Source organism: Schistocerca nitens, chromosome 8, assembly GCF_023898315.1.
Source record: "Schistocerca nitens isolate TAMUIC-IGC-003100 chromosome 8, iqSchNite1.1, whole genome shotgun sequence".
In the NCBI taxonomy this organism is placed as follows: domain Eukaryota; kingdom Metazoa; phylum Arthropoda; class Insecta; order Orthoptera; family Acrididae; genus Schistocerca; species Schistocerca nitens.
The window spans coordinates 470,428,210-470,449,661 of NC_064621.1; the positions used below are offsets into that span (position 1 = coordinate 470,428,210).

A 21,452-nucleotide genomic window follows, 5' to 3' on the forward strand; every position below is an offset into this window, starting at 1 on the left:
GAGCACTATGGGACTTAACATCTATGGTCATCAGTCCCCTAGAACTTAGAACTACTTAAACCTAACTAACCTAAAGACATCACACAACGCCCAGTCATAATGAGGCAGGGAAAATCCCAGACCCCGCTGGGAATCGAAGCCGGGAACCCGGGCGCGGGAAGCGAGAACGCTACCGCACGACCACGAGCTGCGGACTACATTTTTCACTGCGAATTTTGTTGGACCTGGCTTTACTCGCATTATGTTCCATCTCTATTCTCTTCCACAAGCTCTTCTCAGCTCGTCTTTGTGCCACAGTTCTTCTTTGTTTTTAGACCTACACGAAATAAAAAAAAATTAAAAATACAAAGGGTATATCTTGGAGCTAGACCCTAACGCACATTTACAAAAATACAATGTGTGCTTACATATAACAATCAGAAATATGTGTTACTTCCTGTTCAGGCTGGACACCTACGCTGTCCAAATCTTCTTCTCAACTTCCGTCTGTTTGAGGAATATTCTCTTCTAAGACGTCAATTTCTCCATCAGAAACTATATCGCTGATATCACTATTTGATTCTCCAGATAGAGGGTTATCCTGCAGTAATATTTCAAGCACTTCGTCTTCGGAAAGGCGACGAGACATTTTCCACTAAATGCAACACACACAATAGTAGTCTCCACTTGTATGGAACAAATAACTGTCGGCTTATAAAGTATTGTCAACAATCACACGTTACAACAATATTTACAAGAATAAAACAAAGGAAATACAGCAACAGTTACGGATTGAATGCAGCATTATTGGGTAATAATACGGGAAGAGAGAGATAGGGTCGCATTTAACCCCAATGGTATTCAGCAGTTCTCTCTTGATTTTCTGCAAAACTAAATATTTTCAAAAAGTTATATTAATATATTACAAACCCATTACTTAATTCAGGAAAAGTGCGAATTTTTCATAATTTTTAGGAATAGGAAATAAGGTATATTTTACAGAAAATTGCGGCCTGGGGTCATTATAGACCCCACGGTTTTAGGAGGGTTAAGCTGACGGATGGTCTAGGTCCACGCATATTGTTCTACAAACTTCGACATATTCTCTGCTTTCTCTCGCAAATGCCACAACAACGTATGTAACTTACAGCTACGTACTACCCGACAGCTTCCCGTTCTTGAGAGTTCACTGCCTTCTATATGTAACGTCCATATCTCCGCCGGCCTAGTGTCATTTCAAGTGCTCACACTTACGTTAATTGAAGTACATCTACATCCACACTCTGCAAGCCACCTGACGGTGTGTGGCGGAGGGTACAAAGTAAATTGTTTATTCACCTCACCTTATAGGAAATGCGAAATTCTTCTTCGTATTTTTGTGGAGTGTTTAAGTTATTATCATTACAAAAAGTACTTGTGGCTTTCACTGCAAGTAAAAATAAAAGTAGAGGAAGAAACATTTATACGTTGGCACGTAACATAGTAATTACTTTGAAAGGTAGACCTGGTGGGACTATTTAAATGATTGAGAATGTTGGCATAATTGTAGTGTTCTAACAACATTTATTATTTCCGAAAACAGACATATATTATGCTAAACAAGTTATTGACTGAATACTGTAACCAAGTAACAGGTGATTTAAGCCTACACTGGACAAGATCCTGGGTGGCAGAGATAGTTTAACTAGTGGAGTGAGTCAAGTGCTCTGGCCCTAAAAATGTGGATAACACAATCTGAATTGATCTGACGCTGAGGGCAGACTTCGATTGATCAAATCTACTGAAGAGTCTCTACATAGGTGCAGCTGAGAGCAAGTGGCGATTGAGATCTGTACGTTACCCTGTTTGCTTTGTGCGGTTATGTAACTTGCAGCTGGCGAGATGTGTGCGGTGGAGGTGAAACTTGGAGGCGGCATCTGTGAATTGATCGTGGACACGAAAGAAATGCAAAAATCTCACGGTCTAGCGACCAGGCAGACGGATCGCAATTTACTCTCTACCAGAGCCCTGAAATCATGGTAGATTTCGGTGTGACACACCTGTTCGCTGCTCGTATCAAGGACCAATTTGGCTCAGTTATACGACAGAGCACACAATGACACCAACTGTCGAGACTGGTAAACCAAAACCGAATAAGTATGCCCTCGGTAAACGAGTAGTCCGAGATGTTTGAAGTCACACTATCGGTACAGTAAGAACTTCACGACAGGCTCCCCAGTCTAAAGTACTCGTAAGTGAAGTCAGTCTCAGGACAGGTCCCAAGTACCAACCACACATGCCAGAGCTTCGACTAGAAGTGCTTGCCAGACCTAAGTCCTGCACCCCAGTGCTTCGCACCTCTCTAGATAAAAAATCCGTTTTCCCGCAAAGTGCACGAACGACACCACGTGCACCCCATCTTGAGCCAATCACAGAGCTCTAGAGGCGCTAAATCTCTCCTCCCAAGCGACAGCATAAACTCATGTCGAACCAGGGCAAGAGTTAACAAACCTGCGTCTCTGGAAAAAAAGAAACCGCCAATTACTGGATCTTTTAAGTTTACACAGAGGGGGAAGACGATTTTTTTCAAAGTCGTGTCTCTTCCCATGGCAACAGGCGAACAGATAGAATCTCAAAGATCGTTATTTAAATCGCCTATGCCTTGGAGATTGTTAGTCCTAGCTATGAGGTGTAATAAAGATTCTATCTCCAAACGTTTCTCAGACGCCGGAGGTTTCTTATACAACTGAAGCGGCCGGAGGAAGTGGTTCACTGGCGTATTTGCACTATGAACTAAGAAACATAAAAATGCCTCATACTTTTGGCGCCCTACCAGTCTCCATTGACGTCTGCTCAGGCCGTTAACTTCCTAGAGTCTCGCTCAAGCGGCATCAGCTTGTAAGGAAGTCTTTAATAATTTTCTATACGCGAAAAATAGGTGAGAGAGTAGCTTGTCCTCTCTCAACTGAGAGCAACGGATTTTTGTGAGGTATTGCATTCAGTTCCCGTCGCTGTGTTCTCTCGGAAACTGGTTAAGATAGGCCTGTTTCTAATGACGGCAGCAAACAGTATCGTGTAGGAAACCAACAGTCATCTGCCAGATGTGACATTTGTCTCCAGTCCCTGTTGCTTGCGACGTTCTAACGATAACTGTTCCTACACTGTGTTGTAGTGTTCTAACAACATTTATTATTTCCGAAAACAGACATAATCTCACCAACAAAAGATACAACATCGTTCATGGCGAGGTCATGGGCATATCCAAACACGTTTACTCTTTTCTTTCATTATGTCACCTCTGTGCGTGGACACTGCGTTGACTCCCTACATCACACTGTCGAAAACACACCACTCCACAGGTGTGACTTACTTAAGGGGTGGAGGGTCACATGACCTCCTAGTAACAGTTACACAGCTACTATGGGGTTCCAAAGCGACCTGTTTTCTCTTTCAAGATAAAAGGTTCTGCGTTGTGGCCCTAAACGGGCCAATCTGGCTCGACCGACCGCCATGTCATCCTCTGTCAATGGCATTATCATACGTGGTATGGAGGGACATGTGTTCAGCACACTGCTCTCCTCGTCATTGTTGGATTTCTTGGCACTGGAACCACTACTTCCGACGAATAGCTCCTCAGTTGGCCTCATGAGGCTGGGTGCATCCCGTATCAGTCCTCCCACCACAGAAAAATACTTCGTAATATCAGGAATCGAAACCAAGTGACCCTCATGGCATCATCCGCGCTGACGACTCAGATATGGATGTGGACGCTCTTTTAAGGGGATGACTAATATTTTGCCCAGTGAGGTTAGTATTACTTTTATTAGGCACAACGGCTTGATTTTCACTAGCGATGATCTGCGTGGCAGAAGCTGGTGATCAATAAGTTTTTATTCGTGCAACACCGTTTCATTGTGGTTATGAATTTCTCTAAATAGCTTGACCCACTTTTTAGCCTATAACAACCCTATCGCCCTTTCCCTGTACTCATATACAGGGTATTCAGCTGCCCCTACGTAGGGGCTTTATGCAACTCGAATATCTTCAAATACAGTGCATAAGATTTTCATATTCTCTCGCGCGGTACTTATAAACTACTGGTTCTATAAAAAAATAGAGCAGCACATGTTGGAAGGAAATTTAATGTAGCTACATTTCGTACAAGGATGTGTTTTCGCTAGAAACCGTAGTTCTCGAGTTATTCAAGAAAAAGTGACCTTAAAACGCACCCCACTCCGACGCTCACCTGCCACCAGTCAGGATTTCTAGTACGTCCTTCGTGGCACTGTGTAAAAGTTTGTGACTGCACGAATTATTTCACACGTTCGATCTTTTTTGGTCTTCGTTGACTGGCCTTTTTTCGCCACCGGCGTAAAACTGACATTTGTATAGATTTTATCTAATAATTTTATGAATTTTAGCAGAATAAAGTAAACAATGACATCGTTGTATTCGTCATGCCTTCTGATTGCGAAACCAATGTGCATGTAAGAGTTAAGTTTGGATCGAATAATCAACGTAATTACAAACAACCCTTCTGGAGGAACATTCTAAACTGATCATTATAGCAGAGATTGAAAATACCGCTTTAGCTGTGAGGCAGGGGCAGCCGAATCACCCATTATAGTGCACTCTTTGCGTTAGTTTTTTCGAGAGTCTACTATTTGCTGCAACTTTGTCTTATAAAACGTCTAAAAGCATAATCGCAAACCAAAAACAACAATGTTTGCACTTGTAACACTAAATGAAACTACAAAACAATCTTTGGCTAATGTTGACAACATGTTTATTTCATTAAAATTTACTTTGGCTATCGAACTTGTTATGAATTCCTTAGCAGACGTTGTATTTACACTGAGGTGACAAAAATTATGGGATACATACAAATATCGTGTCGAACTTCCTTTTGCCCAGCGTTACACAGCACCCCGACGTAGCATGGACTCAAAAATTCGTCGGAAGTCCCCCTCAGAAATAATAGCCATGCTGGCTCTATAGCTGTCCATAATTCCCGGCTGCTGTGGCCGAGTGATTCTAGGCGCTTCAGTGTGGAACCTCGCTGCTGCTACGGTCGCAGGTTCGAAACCTGCCTCGGACGTGGATGTGTGTGATTTCCTTAGCTTAGTTAGGTTTAAGTAGTTCTAAGTAGGGGACAGATGACCTCAGATGTTAAGTCCAATAGTGCTTAGACCCATTTGAACCATTTGTCCATAATTTCGGAAGAGTTGCCGATGCAGGATTTTGCGCATCAACTGACGTCTCGATTGTGTCCCCTAAATGTTTGTCGAGGTTCATGTTAGGCAAACTGGGTGGCCAAATCATTTGCACAAATTGTCCAGAATGTTCTTCAAACCAATCTCGAGCAACTGTGGCCCAGTGGGCATGGCGCGCTGTCAACCATACAAATTCCATAGTTGTTTGGAAATTTGAAGTCCATGAATGACTGCTAATGGTCAACAAATAGCTCAACATAAACATTTCCAGTCACTGATCCGTTCAGTTGGACCAGGTTTCTCAGTCCATTCCATGCAAACGTGCTCCAAGTAGCCGAACACGACTATTTCTTGTCAGTTATCAGTTCAGTTGGCTCAGAGAACCCAGTCCATTCCATATAAACACAGCCCACACCATTCCGGAGCCACCACCAGCTTGCACAGTGCCTTGTCGACAACTTTAGTCCATGGGTTCGTGAGATCTGTGCCACACAGTAATCTTACCATCAGCCCTTACCAACTGAAATCGAGACTAATATGGCCAGGCCACAATTTTCCAGTCGTCTGGGGTCCAACTGATATGGTCACGAGCCCAGGAGAGACGCTGTTAGCAAATAGGCGCTGTTAGCAAAGGTTCTCGCTTCGGTCGTCTGCTGCCATAGCCCATTAACGCCAGATTTTGCCACACTGTCCTAACGGATGAGTTCGTCACACGTCCCACAACGATTTATGCTGTGTAACAACTATCACGGCTTCTGACATCAAATGTAACAGTTGTGATACTAAGTGTGACACTTCTGTCACTAATTGTAACTGGGCTTTCTCTTTTGATGCTGTCAATTGTCAGGATGAGCATTCTAAAGCATTCTGTCAGGGTGAAAATATTAAATAAATTAACTTTTGTCTCTTAACAACATGTGGGCAGGGTGGGTTCTTCTTTGGCTCGGGTATGAGGTCGAATGAAACATCATTTTTACATAAGAATAACTTTTATTGAAGATTTGTACAACTGTATCTTACGGGATGTTCTGGTTCGGAGAGCGGCAGCTGTGTCGTTTGTGAAGTCTTCTGCTGCGGCAGCGGCGGCGGCGGCGGCGGCGGCGGCGTCTGATTACGCGTAGCGGTGTGTATCTCGTGTCGCAGTCTCGCCCAGCTGACGGGAGACGCGCAGCGCGAGGTGGCCGGTTTAATTATTGCGAGCGAAGTTGTGCGTCGGATGATACCTTGGGAGTGGCGTCCCAGTGTTTCTCTTCTCTATGCGGCCGCGTGTGTTGTGCGTCGACCAGCGGAGCGGCGCGGCGGGGCAAGGCCAGTGTCCCGGACTCGAACCACGGACTCCCGCTTGCCAGTCTTCGGCTGTCAGGTCTTCATCCCAGCTCACAGGTGACTGCTGAGGTGAGGCCGTCTCCTTCCCATCCTCACGAGTCACCCGGGTATGTAAAAATCCGACTTCAAATACCTTTTAACTTCTGTCTTCTGGCGCCGCGGCTGCTGCTTGCTATTCCACTACAGCGGCGGACTTGGTGCGTCTGTGCATGATGCAGACTCTTCTTGCATGACGGTCTTCAGCACCGAAACTGACTGAAAACTACTGCTACTCTTCTTTTCTTCCTTCGTCTCTCGTCTTCGTCTCCGTCCCCGTCTCCGTCTCCGTCTCCGTCCCCGTCTCCGTCTTCATCTCCCCCTTTGGCTCACTGCGTCTCGCGTATTTATTCACTTCAGTTTACTGGAGGTGAACGACATCACGGTCATTGCCTCGTCTGTCACGTTGAAAAGCTTCTCGAAGAATCTTCTTAACGTCGGTCGTTGGCTCTTGGAATGTAGGTGAGGGCCTTTGATCACATGTGACGACTGAGAAACACGTGAGCCGGTCATTGCCTCTTCTGTCACGTTGAAAAGCTTCTCGAAGAGTCTTCTTAACGTCGGTCATTGGCTCTTGGGATGTAGGCGAGGGCCTTTGCTCACATACGACAACTGAGAAACACGTGAGCCGGTCGGGCGATGCCCTGACGGCTGAATCGACAGCGCCCGCTTATGTGGAAGTTGCTGACTTCACGGTCATTGTTTCTTCTGTTCTGCTGTTCGGCCCGCTGCTTGCGAGTATGTAACTCTCTAAACTAAACCAAGTTTTTCATTTATATTATAATTTCTAGTTCACTTTGATTTCACTGATTTATTTACTTAAGTACCACTCATTCGCAGTTTGCTTGTCTGTTAGCACTGACAACACACAAACGCCACTGCTCTTGGTCGTTAAGTGAGGGCCGTCGGCCACAGTGTTGCGTGTGGTGAAAGGTAATGTTTGAAATTTTGTATTCTCGGCACACTCTTTGACACTGGATATCGGAGTACTGAATGCCCTAACGATTTCCGAAATGGAATGTCACATGCACCTATCTCCAACTACCATCCCGCGTTCAAAGTCTGTTACTTCCCGTCGTGCAGACAGAATCACGTCGGAAACTTTTTCACGTGAATCATTCGAGTGCAAATGATAGCTCCACGAATGCACTGCCCTTTTATTCCTTGTGCACGCTATGCCACCGTCGTCTGTGTATGTGCGTATCGCTGTCCTATGACCTGTCAAAATGGTTCAAATGGCTGTAAGTACTATGGGACTTAACATCTGAGGTCATCAGTCCCCTAGACTTAGAATTACTTAAACCTAACTAACCTAAGAACATCATACACATCCATGCCCGAGGCAGGATTCGAACCTGCGACCGTAGCAGTGGCCGGCTTATGACTTGTTACCTCAGTGCAGTAACAAAGCGCTCGAAGCACTTCACTTCTCACCTTGATTTCGGTTCTTCACTAAAGACAGTAACGGCATCACCACTGGAACAGGAACTGTGATTTAATTTATCTACTTAAATTACTCCTGAAATTAAAGTTTCTATTTGCTTTTTTATGGACGCCACGTTCTGAGTAACCGAATTTTGAAAGTTAAATCAGTTCATTTAACTCGGAATAGTTATTCAAGTTAGTTTTTACTAAAGTTAACATTTGCTTTCAAGAACTAGAATGAAAGTGTCAAGATATTTATTGACTTTCTTTCAGTACTTTGACTGTTTTAGACATTCTGTTAAAGTTAATACTTATCATGTGAATAAAAATAATATACTCTAGAATCTTTCAGAAAATGACATTACACAAATGAATTTTACGTAGCAAAGCCACCCATCAAAAATGCGCAATATTCTGTTTAAATTTATGAAAACACTACAACTATTGTTGCGGCTGTTACAGTCATCATCGTTACATATGAACGTAAGATTTAAGAAAAGAAAACTGATACGCGTTTTGAAATCAAACAGTAAAAGTCTGTATTTACAAGTGACAATATATTGAACAAAGCACACTTGATCACAGATCGAGTTGAATTACATCTGGCTCTCCTTTACAATAATGGCAATTAAATACTCTGTACCTTGCCTCGGTATGAGCAGTACAGTTGATGTGGTGTCAAAAACACTTCTGCAAATGCTTCACGCCTCTGATTGAAACGACATGAGAGTGGCGTCGCTAAGACTGACCTTATTCAGTGTGCTTGAAGCAAAGTTGTGCAACTGCTGCATACCCATAACTGAACATGGTAAGTCTCGCAAAATAGTTACTAATTACTAGAGACGACTTTTTAATACAGAATTATTAATAAACGTCTGTCCGCCCCCGGTAGCTGAATGGTCAGCGCGACAAAATGTCAATCCAAAGGGCCCGGGTTCGATTCCCGGCTGGGTCGGAGGTTTTCTCCGCTCCGGGACTGGGTGTTGTGTTGTCCTAATCATCATCATTTCATCCCCATCGACGCGCAAGTCGCCGAAGTGGCGTCAAATCGAAAGACTTGCACCAGGCGAACGGTCTACCCGACGGGACGCCCTCGTTACACGACATTATTATTACTATAATAAACGTCTTCTCACAATACTTGTGCAGATGTTACCACAAAAAATATAGTCATGTGGAGAGCATCACAAAAGAAGACCTTTCACTGTAACTACAGTCGGGCTACCTCTGCTCTGCTCTGTCTGCCTGTGGTAAACTGTTTTCCACATAAAACGGAAAAAGACAAGGCCAGTCTCAACAATGTCCGCCACTCAGCCTACTTCGCCTTTACCCTGTATGAAAGGTGTTCGCTATGAGTTGTAAAACTTCCATAGGCTGCTGTAGACTGTCATAAGTAAGCACAGTTTTCTTGGCCAGTTAAGATCGTAATCACGTTACCTGTTTGCATATCTATCAGGCATCACCTCATTTCAATCGTTTTGTTCACATATGTGATCAGTGTCTTACTAGATTCCCCTAGAAATTGTCTAGAAACTGATTGAGGATATATACAGGGCCGCGTAACATACGGAACATTTTTGTTCTACATAGTTATCCTATTGTGTGTTACTTAAAAATAAACACTACTTATAGCAAAATTGAAATTGTCAACGTTTGATTCAGGTTTTATTCGAAAGTTCTTGATTTGTAACGTGAAGCAGAGGCTATTGTAGTGAAAATAAAAATTAAAAAACAGATTTATCACACTGCGTTAGAAAATGCAATTTCCTCAAAAAAGGTAAAATTAAAAAATGCAAAAACAAAACCAAATCAGACATCGCATCAATACTTCGTCGAGCTCGTGTAAAACATGCTTCTGTTATTCATAAACAGCTTTCGCACTTATCAATAATAACAAGAAACTCTTGCCCTGGATCTTGATGAACATTGTGTTGAGTACAAAGTAACAATAATTACGGAGATTTTCATATACTTGTGGATGTAAACTATACTGGCATCAAAAGTAACTACTTTGATGGTATTAGATCGCAGAAGCTACGCGGTCAAATAATTATCACTTATAAAATGCAAGTGATATTTTGTAAGGATATAAAATACACAGCGGAGTAATGCTGCACGATGTGCAGTTCTAATTACGAGCAAAACAAACAAAGAATCAAACAAAACAAATAGAAGTCGTCGGCTCCCATTCTCTTACACATTCATTTTCCTTTCTCTATCAACGCTTCCAATACTATCGGTAATCGTACCATTCACTACGTCATGTACTCACTATATAGAAGTATCCAACCATAGTTTTGGTAGAAGACAACTCTAGTGTCCACCAAACGGAAACGACAAGGGCAAAAGCTGGGCCTCCTCCAAACCTAATGGCTTTCTTCTTTCTTAAACATGTTTTTATATTTTTTGAAATAACGATCAATACCAAGTTAGGGGAACGTTCATGAAATTGACCAAAATGTTAATTTTCAATTTATTTTTGTTCATTAGTAGGAATCATGGACAATACGTTCCCAGAGTTTCAATAATGAAATCACATCTGAAATATCTAAAAAATAATTAGATGTGTGACGCGACCTTCCTGCAACCCCAACTTTCTGAAGCAACACTTCAGTACTAGCTCGATGAACAGCGATTCCGTAGATTACTTTCCATAAAACTTACATGGGATGCATCTAGAACGCTGTGATATGTATGCTCTTTGGTTTTATAGATCATCTGTGACTGCTCCGTATCTTAGAAAGAATAACAAATCAGCTGCTTTGGTTATGAAGAAGCAATTCTTGTTTGGCACATTATCATCTCCTGCTGTTGTCAGAATTGTTCTTGTATTTAATGACGGGAATGTACGGAGGATGTGTTAGAAAGAGTGGGCTTGAAGACAGGAAATTTCACTCAATACATCTTGAGAAAAATAGATTTACAGTGCCTGTCTGAAGCTGAAAAGTCAGTTGGAGACTGGGTAAATGAAAGAAGGCCGGAAACAAGAAACCAGTAAAGAAACTTTGAAGGATAAGAGAACCCTGAGTACAAATCTAGGGCCTTCTGAATATATGACATAATAAAAAACGTTAACGTGAACTTGAAATTGCCTTTCCTGAAAATTATGTTTTATAAAATTTGTGTACCTTTTTGTCAGAATCTATGAAGGATAGAATTATGGAATTTTGTTCACCTATTTCCTTAAACCCAGTAAATAATGTCTCAAGAGTAAATTTTGAAATTATGAGTGTAAACTGAGATATGGGGCACAGTGCCTGCGCCGGTAGGAGTGGCCGAGCGGTTCTAGGCGCTACAGTCTGGAACCACGCCACCACTACGCTCGCAGGTTCGAATCCTGCCTCGGGCATGGATGTGTGTGATGTCCTTAGGTTAGTTACGTTTAAGTTGTTCTAAGTTCAATGGGACTGATGACCTCAGAAGTTAAGTCCCATAGTGCTCAGAGCCATTTCAACCATTTGAACAGTGCCTGTAAGTTTGCATGGATTTTATATTATAGTTAAAGAAGTATAATTAAACATTATTAAAATTCTTCTCTTAGATATATTCAAAAAATCTCATGAGAGAAGCTTGCTATATGCAAAGAGATCGAAAAGAGAAAATTTTGTAGAAATCTCTTTAACAGTTTCTGAGAATATATTATTTTTTTAAATAAAAATTTCAAATTTCATTAACAGAATGTAAATATATGTAATCCAAGGAACTTAACAGTAAATGTGTTAATTTCATGTAAAGCATGGTCCAAAATCTCATTGCTGTATCTTCAAAATCGTGGATTTGATGCATCTTTTAAATAGTGTCTCTTTTTCGTAATAAGGTGGAGCTCAGACCATAGGCAAATGATTTGTTTTATATTCTTAATTCTAGAACAATAACTTCATTGCGCATTTTTATTGTGATTAAACCTTTATAAAAATTAATAACTGAGGACGTCATATTTCAACAGCACACTTTGTAAATAGACAATAACACCGTTCTGTTGCAGGCCCACTCGTCAGAGTGAATGAAGACGAAAGGGTCAGTGCGTAATGGTCGCTATGTGTTTTCAGGACTGGACGTGTACGGGATGCTGGTTGTCCACAGCTTCTACAGGCAGCTGTTGGACGAGAGCAAACCGTCGCCTCCCGTGCCCTTCGTGGGTTAGGCGTGCCTGCCTGCCTTCTCGTGGCGCTGCGCCAGCGCGTGGAACACGCTGCTGGCGTTACTGGCAACCAGTGGACGAAAAATGGGGGATAAGAATCCTATCCAGTTACAACACGCTGACCAGAGCAAGGACTGAGAAGCTCGACGCGGAAATGCAACGGTTAAGCATCATCCGAGAGAAGGCGCCTGTATTAGCTGATGCCTAAATTCTTTGCTTTTTATGTGCTTGTGTTGTCAACTATATACCTCGATGCTAACAGAAGTAGCTTGTTACTAATTTTCATTGTTTATTTATATACAGATGTATTCGCTCCTGTAGTATGAGAAAGTGAGTTGTTATTAAATGTAATTATAGCTGACCCTTGTGCATTTTACTTTGCACCTTACAGTATGAAACTACAGCGTATTGCCAGATTGGTTACCTGTGATCACTGAGGCGAGTTGATGGCAGCTGAAGGACACTGGGTTTCCAATCACGGTGGAAGTGCTGCCGGAATTTAAATTCGTATTTCCTTAGCCTATATGATGTTCTGTGTCGTTCCCTGGTGGAGATTTCATCTAATGGCACGAATGTAGCCGCTGTGAATCTACGTTTCATTATTTGTCTAACTTTCCTACAAGGGTAATTAACAGTTGGTAGAATTGGTAAAATTCCTTAGCAAAGACACACAATCATTATATACAGTTAGGACTGTCGAAGTATTCCTATTATAGACCTAAAGGCGAATAAGCGGTAGTTCTTTTTCGTGTGACTAGATCCGTCAATTTTATTGTTACCTAAAATTTATCCTTCTCTTATTAGTACTGCTATAAATGTTGATTATTTGGAGTCAAAGCAACAACAGAGATAGTGAAGTCGACGAAGAAATCGTGTGGTAGCAATTTTTGTATTGTGGTAGGAGGAAGTGTCATGAAAAACATACTAAAAATCCGTACGGGTGGGGTGTGAGGATTGGGATGGGGTGGGGGTTAAAAGCTGACTTTTATATGTTTTCCTCGAACAACTCGAAATCCGCGGATTCTAGCGAAAATATTTCCCACTAAAATTAAATTACGTTAAATTTTGAACGCAAAAAATGTCCTATTCATTTTTTACTCTAGGATTAATCATTTCCGCATTGCAGGGTATAGGAAAGCCACAAATTATTGAAATTATTGTCCTAACAGTATAAAACCTGATGTGTTGGCAGAAGAGCCAACACCGTGTTGCTAGAGGAGGCCGAAATGCACGCGTTTAAGCTCACGCGGACTGGCGTGAGGTCTGGAACAGTTAAAGTAGTTGAGTCTAATAAATAAAGTACGAAGCTCTTGGAATACTTAACTTTAATCCACAATTGGAGAACATCGCTCTTGTTGATACATGAATTATAATCTCAATATAAACTGGTAATGGCGCCTTGCTAGGTCGTAGCAAATGACGTAGCTGAAGGCTATGCTAACTATCGTCTCGGCAAATGAGAGCGTATTTGTTATTGATCCATCTCTGGCAAAGTCTGCTGTACAACTGGGGCGAGTGCTAGGACGTCTCTCTAGACCTGCCGTGTGGCGGCGCTCGGTCTGCAATCACTGACAGTGGCGACACGCGGGTCCGACGTATACTAACGGACCGCAGCCGATTTAAAGGCTACCACCTAGCAAGTGTGGTGTCTGGCGGTGACACCACAAAACCAATATTTGTCTTTAAATGAAATGGATTAAAAACAAATATTAAATGTATGCACCACCTACAAATGTGGTAGAGCCGTATTAAGTGATAAATTGTGTTTTGGGTGTGAAACAGTGACCAGGGCAGTAACTGAGGGTGGATATGCGAGGAAAGGTAAAGTACTGGATTGTGCTCGTGCGTTTCCGTCCTTCATTGGCCTGCAAGCTGAAGAGGGAACATGTGATTCCACACTCTGCACCCCACAACGTGCTCAGTTGGTATAGTGTGTCCGCAAAATGAAAAGCGAGCAGCGCTCGTCATTGGGGGAAGAGTGCTATCATACCGGTTGACTAAGTATCAGTTTCCCCTCTGGCAGTGTAGCACAATGTGGAGGGATTTACGTAGATTCTGCCCATATGCGTTTCTTACTTTAGTATTCTAAGTAACTCGTATCTATATTCCATATAGTGTTAACGCAAAGCATTTTGTGCAAAATAAACACTCCTCGGGCATATCCGCGGAGCGTGTGGCCACCGTCTCATAACTCATAAGGCGCACTGTGGATGGCCTGTATAACTCTATGAAACACCCTGTAATTGATCCTTGTGATGTAGTGGGGTTGACAGAGTGAGGAAGCACTTGCTCGACCTTCGCTTTGTACATATGAGAAAGAGAGATGTGCACGACCACAATCTGTCAAACTACCTTCCCTCGCACCTTTCCTTCAACCTCCCCCCCTTTCCCTCGTCCCAACCACCCTATTACACCACTAAATATTATACTGTCTACTAAATGTGTTATGAATAGATTTATAAGAAAAGAAACAATTTAACTGCACGAACAGCGAAAATGTAGTAAGAGACATACTTTTTCTCTGTTCATCATTTTGTGGGAGCTGTCAGCGAGAAAAAGTTTCGAACTTATGAAATTATGTGTAAAGTTTGTTTCAAGATACTAAGTTTCATCATTCGCAAACACTGGATAGTGCCCATAATTGTTAGACATAATCCAACAAACAGTGCAGAAGTATGGAACAAACGCATTGAAGATTATGTAAGTATCATCAAGAAAAGCATTTTCACAAATATAATAATATTCAAAAGTCAAAGAGTAAATAGCTTTTCAAAATAAATATTTTTCTGCAATTGCATAATATTCTTCAAATCAAAAGATATCTTGCACTACATACTTTCTAAAGTAGCCTGTGTTCGTCTTCAGGATTCAAGCTGTCTCCTTACCAAATTTCATCGAAATCGGTGCAGCTGGTTATCAATAATTAATTTAAATAATTTAAAAATGGTTCAAACGGCTCCGAGCACTATGGGACTTAACTGCTGAGGTCATCAGTCCCCTAGAACTCAAAATTACTTAAACCTAACTAACCTAAGGACATCACACACATCCATGCCCGAGGCAGGATTCGAACCTGCGACTGTAGCGGTCGCACGGTTCCAGACTGTAGCGCCTAGAACCGCTAGGCCACCCCGGCCGGCTAAACAATTTAAACATCATGCTCACGTGCTCAGTGCTTATAATGTCATATATCCTAAACTATACTTTTATTTATTTATTTACATGTCAAGTTTCGTAGGACCAAATTGAGGAGCAAATCTCCAAGGTCATGGAACGTATCAGTACATGAAATTACAACATAAAAGTAATAACAGATAAAATAAAATGGTTATGCACCTGAAAAAAGTCAGGCCAAAAGTTTAAGTAAACGCAGTCAACAATACAAGAATCAGCTTAATTTCTCAAGGAACCCCTCGACAAGATAGAAGGAGTAACCCATAAGTAAAGTCTTCAGTTTCCATTTGAAAGCACGTGGATTACTGCTAAGATTTTTGAATTCTAGTGGTAGCTTATTGAAAATGGATGCAGCAGTATACTTCACACCTCTCTGCACAAGAGTTAAGGAAGTCCGATCCAAATGCAGGTTTGATTTCTGCCTAGTATTAACTGACTGAAAGCTGCCTATTCTTAGGAATAAGCTAATATTGTTAACAAGAAATGACAGTAAAGAATATATATATTGAGAGGCCACTGTCAGAATCGTGAACAGGTAGAGGGGTCGAAAAGAGGTTCGTGAACTTATAACACTTATTGCCTGTACCAAAAATATCCTTTTAGAATGGGAAGAGTTACCCCAAAATGTAATACCATATGACATAAGTGAATGAAAATAAGTAAAGTACACTAATTTTCGTGTCAAACGATCACTTGCTTCAGATACCGTTCGAACACTAAAAATGGCAGAATTAAGTCTTTAAATAAGATCCTGAACATGGGCTTTCCACGACAGTTCATTATCTATCTGAACACCTAGAAATTTCAACTGTACAATTCCAATAATCATATGCTCATTCTGTGAAAATTAAAACGTCAGGTTTTGTTGAATTGTATGTTAGAAACTGTAAAAAATGAGGCTTATTGTGATTTAGCGCTAGTTTCTTTTCTACAAGCCAAGAACTTATGTCATGAACTTCACTATTTGAAACTGAGCCAGTGTTGCACACAACATATTTTATTACCAAACTAGTGTCATCAGCAAACAGGGTTATCCATAATGATAGAGGGCATATCATTTATATACATAAGGAACAGGAGTGGTCCCAACACTGATCCCTGGGGCACCCCCCACTTGACTGTACCCCACTCAGACCGCACATCACAGCCATTCTCAACACTGTGAATAATGACCTTTTGTTGTCTGTTGCTAAAGTGATCAACACAATCAAACGCCTTAGTTATATCAAACAATACGCCTAGCGTTCGAAACCTTTTGTTTGGCCCATCCAGTACCTCACAGACATAATTTTGCAGGTACAGTCAATGGTACATATAAACATTGTCTGCAAAATGTGTCGCGAATACAATTTGTAGTAAAGTAATAATAAATTGAAACATCATCCATGATGCGAAAATGAACTGCAAACTTTTTTCCCATCATCATTATGTGAGGGGTGTCAGCGAGAAAAAGGGTAGTAAATGTTTCCCATCATATGTACAGTATTTTGCAAGTCGAAAGTGCTCTCGTTTTCAAGTACTGGATGAATAAAATCTGGTTATTCGCGTGTCGGGGCGTAGGGGGTTCTTACCCCCACAGCGATTCTTTCCTAATAGTAAATGGTATGTGTACCAAGTTTTGTTGAAATTGCTCCAGTGGTTTCGGAGGAGATATAGAATATACGTACAGACACGTAAACATACTTTTTGTAATGTGTATGGATATCTTTGTTCGTGATCCGATTTTGGAGAAATTCTTTGTTCGTGATCCGATTTTTGAGAAATATGGCCTATACGATGTCCTTAGCTACGCTGATGTTACCAGCAAAAACACCTTAAAAATGCATGAGGTAGCTGAATGTTATTTGCTCTGACTCGTTCGTTCGTTCGTTCATGAGCATCAAAATGTTTGCCTGCTTTTTACTCAAAACTGAATGTACTGTCCTCTTATAAAAAAAAAGTTGAACAACTATTATTGCGAACGGTGTATCTCAGTGCATACATTTACATAAAGACAAAGTTAACTGGCGTTCACTGTGCAAGAAATTACTCAAAAACCACAACCAAAATCAAACTGTGCACTGCCCAAAAACATTGAAACACTGAAATTACATCGCAACAGTATGAAACACACACTGTTCACCGGCCCATTAAAATTTGAAACACAAAGAAAATTATTAGAATATGCGATATGGAAAAGTGAGATGAGAAACGAAAGAACCACCAAATATCAAATGACTCTCACCTGAAAAATTACAGCATGTAGAAATCGCGACAGATAAAATGTGCTAATGTAAAACTAAACTACTGGGAGACAGATTAAGGTGATTCTCATGCTAAGAAAAACTTGTTACTTGCAAAGAAAATACTAATCCGTTCATTATAATGACAATGCTATATTTTAAACTCTTATTTCCCAAGAAAATAAAACTCACAGAAAACCAGAAACATTACTTTATTTAGAAAGTCTTACAAGGCAATGCTTTTACGACTATGCAAACTGAAATGTGTTAAACTGAAATCGCCTAAATTGAAATGGGGAGGTGGACTTTTCTGTTGCAAGACTGGCTAACATTACCAGTACGTGCCAGCGAAAATTATTATCTTAAAAACATATGCATAGTGCAAATCCATTCTCTCTGTTCCATAAATACTGCGTCTGTAAGTCATTCCATCAGATTAATAATTCCTAATAATTGTCTTCAGCAAAATCCTCTACAATGTGCACTACGCTTACTCCATGTCCAATCCTCCGCTCTACAACTGAGTCAAAGATACGTAAGTTCAGAGATACTAATGTCACTGCTATAAATCTACTATTCCAGAGATGTCATACGCGATTTCTTGGCTCTTCTAACATGAAATTTACACTCATTCTGAAGCTACCCACAAATAAATGTCCTGTCCACCTATACGTATATGTCAACCTTTCATAGCTTTGGAAATTATCATGTTCAAACAGACGAGAAAGTTTTAGTAAAACTTTAAACAGAGACACTTTTATTTTTTGATCCGATTTTCATTAATTAGAGCGTATACGGTACCCCAAACTATTATCAATTTATCTGTGAAAGCCCTATGAAAATGAGTCAAGTAGGTCAGGAGATCAACGTGTTCAAAGACAGACGGTTTTACAGATTTATTATTAGTATAAATGTAGATAACTATTAACTTACAACTACAGTGTTTTCCTCGTGAAATATACAGGGTGTTCGGAAATCCCGTTACAAACTTCTACATCCAACGACACTACAGAGCGTCAAAGTTACAGGCGCCGGCGCCTGACAGTGTATGTATGTATATACAAGGTGATTCCATGATGATATTATAAAACTGTCAAGGATGATGGAGAAGGATAAATGTATCAATCTGAGATAATGGTATCTGTACCGGAAACGAATGAGACGAAAGTTATAAGCGAAAACCATTCTGATACCTCTGACAGGGGAATATACAGGGTGTCACAAAAAGGTACGGCCAAATTTTCAGGAAACATTCCTCACACACAAAGAAAGAAAATATGTTATGTGGACATGTGTCCGGAAACGCTTACTTTCCATGTTAGAGCTGGGTGGTTGACACAGCGATCACTTCAACCATCATCTGCTGACTGGGCAGTTGAGAGCGATCACATCAACCTTCATCTGCTGACTGGACAGCTGACGATTGAAGTGATCGCTGTATCAAGCAGAAATCTACAGATACAAGTTTCTGAATGCTGGTGAATGCTGGCCACTATTTTAACTGGAACTGGGGTTGGAATCTTCCTACATGTCGCTCAGGGAGCCTGAAGATAGCGTAGTAAATCGCCGAAACTGGTAGCTCAATAAAATAACAGTTTAGAAATTAGACAGCTGAAAGGTGTTTGATTTGACATTCTGTCTAAGTGATTGGGTTGACAGTTGTGTTGCGATCGTCGAGTTTCCAGAATGTATAGGACTTGTGAAGATATTTGAGAAATTTGAGGAAAGGGAGAGACGGGGTAGGAATTTTATCAAGAGGTTGTGAATACACGCAGAAGATGGTAGGAGAAAATGGAAGGAGAGCCGGGCTGCAAGGTGTTCCAGGAGTTGTAAGGAATGGTAAAATGTTGAGTTGAGGACGTGGAGAGACAGGCCACAATGGCAAAGATGTAGGTGCAGAGGATCGTGGGATGAAGCATCACCATGGACAGCCTCTAGTTTTACTCTGTTGTAGGCTTTTCGTTCGGTTGAAGATTAATGGGTGTGGAACAGTACACTTTGTCTCTCCAGAAATCAGAAACGTCCCATTTAATAGAGTTACATGCGCGCAAAAACCATAAATTATTTTATTTTGTGTTACGGTGATCCTTTCATGGCCTCCATGTTGTGCTTAGGCAAGAAACGAAATACTGCGATGTCTGGCCAGCACCCTCAGACATCTGCAGTTCGATATCCAGTTTAGACAGAGACTGAAACTGATATGTAAATCGCACCTCGCTGGGCGTCAATATGTTGCAAATTGAAACCAAAATACAAATGACAAGTGAGGTACAATTAAAACAGATTGATTGAAGGATTAATACATGATAATATTTATATTTATTATCATCGAAATCGCAAGATTGGATCTGGTAGTAGTAAGCTGCTGAGTACACAAAAATACAATCTTTTAATCTCATCATGTTGCCTCAGTGGCAAACACTAATAAACAATTAAGTTGCACAAAATTACAATAATTAATTCAACTCAGAGCTATACAATCACAACTCAGTTCTTGGCATATTATAAATCTCAACATTTTGCAGTTTTGCCCCAGAGGTACTCAGAAACTACTCACAAATATTTTGCCTACTTGCAAAACAGGCGTTAGAATAACCACCACTTTAACCATTTAGGAAAAATTTAAAGAGTCCAAAAACATTTAATACAGACAGTCGTTTAAATTCAGTACGAAAATGAATGATAGCAAAGTACATAAGTTTTAAAAGAGCAAATCACCAAAGAGCGAACAACAAACGTATTTGATTAATAGACTTAGAGCTGATTTAAGAGAGAGCTGAAAATGAATGTTAGAGCCAACAAATGGCTATCGACTTGAGATTAGTTCATTCATCGCACAGTTGCCTGGTTTAGCAGCTCAAAATCTAGAACATATACAGGGTAAATGTTTAAATTATGTAACAAATATAAATTACAAATCGCTCATGGGTCTTTGGCCTTGGCATAATAAACATAAAGCAAGAGAAACTGTGCCTGCTTAACCAAAAAAGTGCTTCAAAGTAAACAGATGTCTCTAGATACATGAATAAAATACAAAAATGCTTTAAAGTTAACGGCCAACTGGAAATACAAATGTTTTTATAACAGTTGGAGCATCCGAGCATTCCAAGTATAAAGGACAATCAAATGAAAACGAGACAAATGGAAAACAAGTAATCGCCATTATTATTAACACTTTCTCCCATTTGAAAATTCTTTATTTAAATGAGTGTGTCTGTACTTAAATTGCAGAATGACTGAGAAGATGAAACTTCTACGTTAATTGATTCTGAAACAGCTGAGTAAAACTGAACGTACTGAGCCTGCTTTCTCTTTACCATTTCTTACCGTGTCAACACTGACCCACAGTATTCTAGCGCAACGTAGTCTGGCTGCTCAAAAAGAAATTTCAACCTGACTTCAAATAATTAATTCAAAAGAATGGCCCTGACTAAAAAGAAATCTTAACAATAACCTATGCATTTCATTAGACACTTACCTCACAAAAATCTGCGTTACTCGAACTACTGCAATACTGGCAACTAAACAAAAGATTCTAACTACTAAAGCCACTAACTACTAATAGGCATGTGGTTAGCAAAGGAAAGATTTTGTTGCAAACCAAATAATCTATGTCATTCCCCCTACTCCCACACATAGCCACACTTTTATCTGTATTGTCCTATTTCCAACAACCCACAATCCCATTACCCTTCCTGCCACAACAGCATCATCTGTGAGCCGATATTGGGGGACTGTCTCAAGGCGTTACTGTTAGTCACCACCCTACCCAAAGCACCGCCATCTGTGCCTTATAGAAAAACATCAAAGTAAATCATTTTAATTGTATTTTAAACTTGTTATTTTAATCTTTTAACTGTAGAAAAGACTGTCTATATTTTAACATCTTGTAATTGGAGCACCAACATGGATGTTGCCAGTCTGCCATTTTCTCATCCCCCCCCCCCCCTCATCTCG

General features: G+C 40.7%; 1 protein-coding gene across 3 annotated transcripts in view; it reads left to right on the forward strand.

The window, feature by feature from the left end:
* LOC126198875 (uncharacterized) overlaps window positions 1-12,460 on the forward strand; it is a 220,701-nt gene extending 208,241 nt beyond the window's left edge. For all 3 annotated transcript variants that reach the window (XM_049935478.1, XM_049935477.1, XM_049935479.1), the window contains exon 7: window positions 12,008-12,460. In XM_049935478.1, coding sequence (XP_049791435.1) covers window positions 12,008-12,102 — 95 coding nt within the window. In that variant the 3' untranslated portion in view covers window positions 12,103-12,460. The remainder of the gene's footprint in view (window positions 1-12,007) is intronic.
* Window positions 12,461-21,452: the final 8,992 nt, after the last annotated feature.